Source organism: Octodon degus, unplaced genomic scaffold (genome assembly GCF_000260255.1).
Source record: "Octodon degus isolate 3935 unplaced genomic scaffold, OctDeg1.0 scaffold00128, whole genome shotgun sequence".
NCBI classification, from domain to species: domain Eukaryota; kingdom Metazoa; phylum Chordata; class Mammalia; order Rodentia; family Octodontidae; genus Octodon; species Octodon degus.
This window is the reverse complement of record NW_004524704.1, coordinates 5563638-5573243: the sequence shown is the minus strand read 5'-3', so window position 1 is coordinate 5573243 and position 9606 is coordinate 5563638. Positions and strand designations below refer to the sequence as shown.

Sequence of the window (9606 nt, the reverse complement as noted above, 5' to 3'; positions counted from 1 at the left end):
AAGGATACAATAGAACTGCTTTCTTCAAAGAACTTGTAAGAATTTGCTTTCAACCTCCCTTCCATCCCCTTGTTGCGACCTTATTTTGAGCATTTTGCATCTCTCCACAAGCCCCTGGTCCCTCAGGTACACGTTCAGAGGTGCTGTGGCCAGCTCATCACAATGCATGCACGCAGAACAAGCTGACGGAAGCAAGTGACCCCGTCCCCGCAAATGCTTAGTATGGGAGGCTCCCCAGTGGGCACCACTGGCCTTCGGCCTCACTCCACACAGATCCCACTCCTTGTCAAACATTCATCAATACTGCAAAGGAATGCTGAGGATGGGAAAGAGGCAGCCTGCTCTAAATGCTAAGTGCTTTATTCATTTAGCCAGGAGATAATGGCAAACAAGTGTATGAGTAAAATAAAGTGAACTGTCATAAGCAGGGCAGGGATCTATGAAAGGAGCTATTGAATTATAAAATACCAGTAATACAGAAAGACCTGTCCTTCCTCTGTGTGTGTGTGTGTGTGTGTGTGTGTGTGTGTGTGCATGCACGCACATGCATGTGCTTAAATAAAGCAAGTTAGTGTCCGGCAGGGACTGAATTCATCAGCAGCCCTGCAAAATCACACAGAAATACAATACAATTTTTTTTTTTTTTTTTCTGTTTTCTGATATTAGCTGAAAAACTCCAGAGCCGTCTACCTGAACCAGGCAAGCAGGACGGCGGGCTTAGCTCACTCTCCAGCATAGCTGCAACTTCCTCCTATCTTCTTTCTCCCTTCTCAAACTCAAGACCCTCTTCCTCACCAAAGAATGCCTGAGGTCAGGGGAGTGCACCAATACAAGAGCTGATGTAAAAGCTCCTAGGAAATTCCCCACGCGAAAAATCCTTCATTTGATATTTGAGATCAAGAGCCTATTATCCGAGTCACATGTAGACGATATTCAGAGAGAAAAAAAAAAAAAGCTTACTATAAAAAACCGCTCCAACTCCAAAGAAGAAAAGCGTATCACCTTTCCAGGTGTAAAACAAGGTCATCCTAAGCAGTAAAAACACCTTTCTCAAACTCAAGGTCTGCAGGATCACTGGACAAAGATATTCACAGTGGTGTCTGCCAGGCACTCCACTAAACAAGCCACTGGGATTTTCCCATTTCAAGCTCACAACTATTCTTTGAGCCTCTCTGTGATCATGACCACCTCCACTCGGGGAATGGGGGAGAGCGGAAGGACGGGCTAACTTTCCCAAGTTCAGGCACCTAACACAGCGGAGAAGGAGACGTACACTGGGGACATCTCCCCTCTCCACTGGGCAGCTAACCTGCGGACCCGCATAGCTGAGCCTCAGACTCTTCCTGCGATATCCAGGCTCACAATTTCACAACCAAAGGGTGGAGGGCAAACAGGTTGGGAACTGGCTCTTGGAAGAAGCAATTAAGTTTGTTTTGCATATGTATTTTTTTAATTCTTGGCCTCTAACTCAGCTTGCTTGTGGAAATGGGTGTTGGAGAATCTGGAATTCGGCTCTCCTTAAGCGGGGACATCTACTCTTCCCCCCACCCACCCCCCCACCCCCTGCAACAGCTCAGCACTCTGGAGCTGGGAGACAACTGTGGCAGCCACGGGAGGCCAGCAGCGCCGGGGTCCTTACCTCTTCCTCAACTGGGCCAGGAGCCTGTTGGACGCCCTCGGTAGGAGCATCTCTTGGAGAAAGCAGGTCAGGAAGAGGGAGTGAGGCTGCTGGCAGCGTCTCCGCGCTGTCACAGCTGGACTGAGGGGGCACACGCGTGCAGGCTGAGGCTCGCGGACCCCCTCCCCTGGGGGTTCACTGAGCGCTCCCGGGCAGCCGGGCGGAGGAGACCGCAGCGGACCACACGACACGGCCCCGCGTGGCCGTCGCAAAACTGCGTTACTCAGTCCTGAAGCAAAGACCCGGTCCGCGTCGCCTGGTTCGAATCCCGGCCACCGCTCTATTCTGCGGCTACTTCTCCCCCTTCCCGCCCCCAAGCCGCTGCTTCGTCTCGTGTCTCAGTTTTCCCTTCTGTAAAACAGGAGCGATGGGGGAGAAAATCTCCAGACTCCGTGTACCCCCATTTCCGCGGCTACGTGATGCCCACGCTCGCCGCAGCGCGAAACTCACCTTTCCAGGCGTCGCGGTGGGGTGGGCGGAGGCGCCCGGCTGCTTCTCGCGGCGCCCAGCGGTGCGCGGGGACCGGACCCAGGCCGTCTCGCCCCTGCGAGCCTCTTACTTTCCGCCGCACTTTCTTTTTCCCCCTTCGGGGCTCCTCCCCCAGAGCCCCGCGATTGGCCGCGATCTCTCGGGTCAGGCTCCGCCCCCGCCGGTAGCGCTCCGCGGCTTCCCCGGCTCGGCCTCTGGGCGGCGCGGCGGTGGCGCCCCGGGCGGATGCGGCTGCGCCCCCGTCCGGCACCGGGTGGCGGGTGGCGGGCGCCGGAGCGAGCGCGGTCCTGCAGCCCCGTGCCCCTGGCGCAGCCCGGGCGCACGGAGCCGCACACAGGCGCTCACCGCAGCTGCCGGGTCGGCGTCTCCAGGATGCGAGGAGGCCACCCCCGCTGGGTCTCGGCTCTGAGCCCTGAGGGTGCAAGGCCCCGAGTCCTTAGGGTGGGCGATGGTTTCCCAGCACAGAGCCAGAGGAAAGACGCACAAAACCCGTCCGCTAGGGCCGCAGCCAGAGCTCTGGCTGAGTTGGAAGTGACAGTAACTGCAACAAGAAGTGAGTCCTGACAACAGGACTGAATCTGCTGTCCTTAGAATGTAACCAGTACCTAGCACAGCACCTGGTACGAAGGAGACGCCCAGTGTATGTAGAATGAATGAATGAATGAATGAATGAATGAATGAATGAATGAATGAATGAATGGAATGGATTATGAATAACCTCAATACTATGGTTTCCTTCTATTTATCTCGTTCTTCCAGGTTTCAAAAGAGGCCCTTAGCTGCCCATTGGATGATACTCATATAACCCTATTGAGAAGCTTTGACAATGACTTTCCCTAAATCAACTGCCTCACGCAAGAGCTTTCTGCCCTTAGCTTCAGTTAGCCCAGGGGGAGCTTCATTTCTCCACAGAACTGTCCACCGAGCCCAGGGACGCTCTGCCGCTGACCTACATTCCCAGCCCTTTTCATTCTTCTGTTTGAGGCAGGCTCCAGCCAAACATTTTAGGCCGGCCTAAACCTTGCAGTGCTCGGGCCTCAGCCGCCGAGGTAACTAAGATCGCAGGCCCCGATGCAGCAGGATTTCCTCCTGGCTGGCAGGGCCCGTCAAGCTGTGTTCCCATTTCCGAGACTGGGTAGTAACCAGGGCAGTCTGCCGAGCCAGCTCAGCTCTTCACAAGTGTGTCTTTCCCCGCGTCACAGTCTCCTCAACTTTTCTCCCGCCTCCAGACAATTGCATCTTCTGAATCTGTGTACTCAGAAAAATCGACGTCCAGAGGAAGCAGTGAAGGAGAAGAAAAAGGATGGAGAAGGAGAAAGGCTTCACGGAGAGTAGGGACGGAAGAGGAGTGAGAGGCCCCCAGCCGTGCTGAAGCTGAAAGGAGCTCAGAGAACAATACTGCATCTGCGGGGACAGCAGGATGACCCAGACCCACGTCGGAGACACCACAGGGCGACCAGCGATGCACAGAAGGGCAGGGCCCTTCACAGGTTGACCTCGCTTAGGAAAATTTATTCCAAGAAATGTTTAGCTTTCTCCGGACGCCTAGCAGATAGTACATTCTCACTAAATTGTTACAGATGCAAAGGAGGAAATAACCTTAAAGCATTTGAAATGTTAGCTGTATGAAGCCAAAATGAAACTCTTTTATTTTCCTCATTCATTAAACATGTTTTAGGCACCAACCTTTTTTCTTAGGCAGCTGGCTTACACATGTAGGGCCTACAAAGTAGCAATACAACCATAAGGACTTTCTATATAAGAATTCACCTTGCCCTCACCACCTATGCGATGCTGTTACAATCTACACTTTATAGATGAGAGGACGAGAAATTAAATAACACCCACAATATATCCAAACCTGCAAGTGGAAAATGCAAAAATAAGAACACAAGCAGTCAGCATTGTATTGGGTCACTCAGAAACCATGAAGATGAAGGCAATCAGAATTGAGCCAGATGTAGTTTTGAAGTGTGACACATAATTTAACAAAGGTAAAAGGCATTAAATCATTAATTACAGTATAATTTGAAGACTACAAGGGTGGCTATTGTTATGGTTTGTATCTGGATGTCCCTCAAAGCCTCATGTGGTCACACAGGTGGTGCTTTTTGGAGGCAGCTGTGTCTAGAATTTGTGATTGACTGATGGTCTAATACTGGGATTAAGGGTGTGAGTGCTACTCCACCATAAGGCAGGCAGCCTGCATGCAATATGAGGGAAGGAAAGAGGGGTGCCCCCTCTCCTCTCTTGTTGCTTTTGCTCTCTTTCACCACTGCGAAGTGTTGCCCCTCTCCTAGGCCGTCCTGCCTTGGAGCCAGCTGAGTACGGACTGAAACCTCTACAGCCTATAAGCTAAGGAAACCTTTTCTCCTTTAAATTTGAGTGTCAGGTATTTTTGTCTCAGAAGTGAGAGAAAAGTAACTAAGACATTTGAAAATAAAAGTTCCATAGATACATCTACAAAAATGATTTGTAATATTATTAATAAAGTTGGATAAAAGTTATGTAAAAAAAAATGGGCAGCAATTAAAAAGAATGTGAAAAATTTGTGAGGATTACCGGAGCGTAGTCATAATTTTCCATTGAAACATTTGTTTTAATATCAACACTTTTTATTGTGACAATTACACCAATGTCTTCTCAATCCATCGCTTAATAGATATTCAATGAATAATCCCCTTTTGAATGAGTGAGTGAAAGAAGACGAAAGCGCACAGTGGTTCAGGACCTAGGAGCGCTGGCTGTGTAGAAGGCTCTCAGTACCATGTTCCACAATTCATTGAAGTATTTGATAAAATCATTATTTTGTTCTTCACTCTGCTACTGCCGTCCACCTCTTAAACATCTTAAATGACCTTGCTGACATTATAAAGAAGGGCCTTCGGTTTGGCTGGGCTTTGAACTCTACCAACCACCCTTTGCCCCTCACACTCATGTTCCAGGCCTCCCCTCTGCCAGGCTCCAGGGTAAGTTTTTAATCTTCATTCAGTTGGCCTATGTCAACAGCAGTATGCACATTTGACCTGTTGCCTTTGGACTTTCTTCCCTATGTCTTTATTCTCCCTCTTTCACCCACTGATCTTTATTACTTATTTTTTTTCCTCTATAAACTCTTCACAATCTCTGAAGGCAGGGATATCCCAGTGCTCCGTCTTTAGAATGATTATATTCCTTTCCTCAAGACCCTTCTGCAGACATGTAGCTTTCTAAAATGTCTACATGGTCATGACCTGAAATTTTAACTCTGTAGTCCAAATGACAGGCATGTGCCACAGAGCTTCATTATATATTCACATGTTCAACTCTTTCATTCTGTTCCTCACCAACCCATCTGTCTCCGCTCTATTTCTCTAACTTTGCAAGAAGTACCGTGTTTTACCCAGTTGATCAGGTCCAAAAATTAGTTACCCTTGATACTGCTTTTTCTCTTGTATGTAATCCATCCCCAATCTTTCTGTTTCAAGCAAATCCAGAATGCATCTCAAATCTGAGCCCCAATCCCCTCCTCCCTCCACCACAAGCACCATATTCCAAGTGACTGCCCTCTCTTCTTTCCCTGGCTGGCCTGCTTAAACTTTTGTCCAACAGATCTATTTCTCACACTCCAGAAATTCTTATAAATGAAAATCAGTATAAATATAGGCCACGAATTAAGGGCAACGATTCTGAAGCCAGACTGCCTGACTCCGGCTTTCACTGCTATAAGGTATTGACATTGTCAAGTTGTTTAACTTCTTTTTGCTTCAGTTTTATCCTCTATAAAATGGGAATCATAATAACATCTTTACCCTAGTTCTGTTTTAAAATTAAATGAGCTTATGTAAGTAGAAGGGTGGCAGAGGGAAAGGCACTGGTAAAGGCTATCTAGGTATGCATTATTATTTTTATAAGAAAAAGCATGTCATACTGTGCTCTCAAATATTCAATGATTTCTCATCATGGCCAGGTAAATCTTCAGAATCCTCATTTTGTGGCTTCTGTGGGCTCACTGGCTCTGAACTGGGCTGTACCCAAAAATGACGCCTTATGTGCTCCCTGCAGTTGTCTGCTAATTCTCTCCTGCCCTGGGTCATGTACATCTCCCCTTCCCACTTGGAATGCTGTTTCCTTGGGCACATAGCGTGTATTTCCCATGTTCGTTCATGTTGCTGATCCACCCTCAGCCTCTCCCGGAAGCTTTTCCTGACAACCCCACAAAATAATACCCTTTCTATTCTCTGTTTTAATTGTGTTACATTTTAACTGATTTGTTTATTGAATGATTCTTCAGCTGGATTTCAAGGTTCAGGAGGGTAAGGTGATGTATCCCCAGCAAAAACAGACAGTGGTTTGAACAAGGCATTTATTTAATAAACATTAGAGGAGCTGCTAAGCCAGCCCAAAGAATGACCCAAAAATTTAAGTGGTGAATGTATGGCATTCCTCTTGTTACATTTTTGGGAGGCCAGAAAGATGGGAAGAGAGGAAGGAAAACAACAAACAGCAATTTGTGGTTGGGTTCATGGTAAAGAAACTACAATGCAGAGACATCTTTGTTGGATGGGAGGTGAAAGGCAAGACTGAGCAAAAATAAAAATATGTTAAAAAAAAAGAAAGTAAGTAAAAAGAGTAATCATGTCACCTTCCATATTTTTCATGGTTTTGTCTCTTCTACTCTTGGTTCTTTTTTTCTTCCTTCCCCATGATGCCTCTGCCTGCTCTCCACCTACATGAAATGTGTCCTGACATAGGCAGAAAACATGTTTTCCCACTCCTCCTGGAGCCATCCTCTTCCTCATTGCTTCTATTCAAGATAAAAGTCCTCAGTTTTCTTCAGCTGGCTGTGTGCAAATAAGTAGACTGAATAAAATCACAGTAGAGAGGAGATTACAAAGAGCTCAATCCTATTTCATCATAGAATCATGCTCATTTTGCCTGAGTGCATGCAACTATCAAAGATAAACTAGATGGCGAACTAGAGTGGTTAAAACATATTATTCAGTAACTCCTGACAGTGGAGGAACTAACTGAGCTCCACTCATATTTCTACAGAGGTGATGTGGATATTTTGAATCAGAATGAAGAGAGCGCAGAGAAGAGGTTCGGTAGAGCCAGAGAAAGGAAAAATTACCGAAGACTGGTCAGGGTGCCTGCAGTAGATGTGGTAGTCTGCTGACTAGCAGTTGTAGAAGTTGGGGTTCTACCTTGCGCAGACTGGGAGAAGAGATCTAACGCTTCCAGAGGAGTAGATTTCAAAGGAATACTCCTCATGTCCTTGAGAGACACTATTGAGTTGTAAAAGATAAATACGTATTCCTAACAGTAAGCTCTTTTTAATAAATGCTACAAGTGAGGAAAATCGAGAGCCTGCTATCAGGTATTAGCTGAAAAGAGCAGCAATGCCAGTCTCCTGACATTGTCAAGCTTTCTTGTGCAGGTTTATCAGCAGAAACTCGAGTTAACCTAGGGACAACGTCTTACGCTGTAGCAGCAACACTGGGCTTTGGTGAGGTCTCTAAGAGCAGCGTTTTGGAGGAAACAGACATGCACAAACCCTGTAGCTCTCGGAGGTAGGGGGTCCTTGCCCAGGTTCCCATAGGAAGAGAATCAGAACTCCAGTATCTCAGTTGCTTTTCCTCTCCAATTGGCTTCTGCTACTTGGAAAACATGGCTTCATGCTGATAATTCCCTAGTTCCCCCACAGGGACTTATCTGTGACAGGGTGACCTGCAGAGGGATACTTTCCAAAAATAGCTTGAATCTTTCTGGCCTGTGGCCTAAAGCTCCTAGAAAACATGAGAAAAGGCCTGATTTTCTTTCCTCGTTTTTCTCCTTCTAAACAGAAACTTTGAAGCAAAGGTCAAGATTTCAATAAAGTAGGAGGATGGTTATTATGTTGATACTTTATTACAACAGGAAATTCAAAGACAAGAACTTTGCATGCAAAAAAGGAAAACTTACCTCTATAGCTCTAACTTGGCCTTGTAGGTGTTTAACACATTTACCAGCTTTCAGCCTCCAAAATCATATCTGTAATGAAGGCATGCTCTCCATTTAGAGACCATCACCTGTATTATCCTGTAAGCCAGCCACTGCAATATTCTTTAAGGCAGAGAGGCAGAGCCAGTCTAAACTGGCCACCATCTGGTGAATAGGTAGCAGTCAATGCCAGTTAAAATCATGCTAATATTTGCTTATTCCTGCAGCAGTAAGAGAAGGCTGAGCCATCAAGCCCTGTTATTTTTTGTGCATAGCAATACAGAGATGGAATAGACCTTTGGCAGTGAGGCATTTGTATTATTCATTTCCAGAGAAGAATTTCCAAATAGTCATATGGGATTCTGAGATTTTTGTATAGGATTCTTTTTCTACTACCAGCACTGAGAAACTTGTTTTATCTTTTATGCATTCATTTATTCAAGCAGGTGCTGAACATTCACTCTATAAAGGAACAGTAAATAATGCTAAGATAAGGTAGACAAGGCTTCTTGATTGTAGGTCACAAGAAGAGAAAAGAAAAGATGATGCAATGACCAGGGCTGAAATAGACTCTCCCCTTCATACAGGAACTGCTATGAGCAGTTGGGATGTCCTTGGAACATGCACTGCTTCAAATCTTTCTAGTAGCCTTAAACAGCTGAAGAAATTTCCCCTATATTTAGTGATGAGAAAGTACAGTCAGAGAAACCGTGCTGCCTGAAGTCACATGGCTTGTTAGTATGAAAGCCAACTGTCAGCCCAAGGTCTAACCATTTGTACAGGGCCACATTTTCCCTATGGTACAGGAAGATCTTTAAGAAAGTTCAGGGCTGGGGAGATGGCTCAGTAGAATAAGAGCTTGCCTGGCAAGTGCAAGGGCCTGAGTTCAATCCCCAGTTCCAAAAAGAAAGAAAGAAAAAGAAAGAAGAAAGAAAGAAAGAAAGAAAGAAAGAAAGAAAGAAAGAAAGAAAGTAAGTAAGTTCAAGTAAAGAATCCTTGGATTATTACATAAAGAAAGAGCTTCTTGTTAAAAAGCATCCAGGTAGGAATTAGACAGATGGAAAGGGATCTGGATATGATAAAAGGTAGGAGGAAGGGGGAGGAAAGGAGGAGGAAACGGATCGAGGTGCAGTAGCTATGTGTATCAATAGCCCCCACGAATGTGCTCACTACAGATGGCAAACACACACTGATAGAAATCTTAATGTTAAAAAAAGAAACAGAAAAGGTATCGCTAAGAGGGACCGAAAGAATGTTTGGAATTAAAATGCAAGGGTCCACACTGGGCCTGCTGGCGCACGCCTGTAACCCCAGTGCTTGGAAGACTGAAAACAGGAGGATCACTGAGTCTCATGTGTGTAGTGAGACCCTGTAGACCCTGTGCTAAGTACATTTTTAAAAAAGATGAAATGTGTGGGGCCAAAAGAGAAGACAGTCAGACACAGCAGGGCAAGAGAAGAGCACTCATTTTACACTTC

General features: G+C 46.1%; 1 protein-coding gene across 2 annotated transcripts in view; it reads right to left on the bottom strand.

The window, feature by feature from the left end:
- The window catches only part of Il1rap (interleukin 1 receptor accessory protein), a 138752-nt gene extending 136498 nt beyond the window's left edge, over positions 1-2254 (bottom strand). For both annotated transcript variants that reach the window (XM_012516829.2, XM_023700913.1), the window contains exons 1-2: positions 2129-2254; positions 1640-1759 (exon numbers count right to left, since the gene is read on the bottom strand). In XM_012516829.2, the coding sequence (XP_012372283.2) occupies positions 1640-1689 (50 nt within the window). In that variant the 5' untranslated portion in view covers positions 1690-1759; positions 2129-2254. The remainder of the gene's footprint in view (positions 1-1639; positions 1760-2128) is intronic.
- Positions 2255-9606: the final 7352 nt, after the last annotated feature.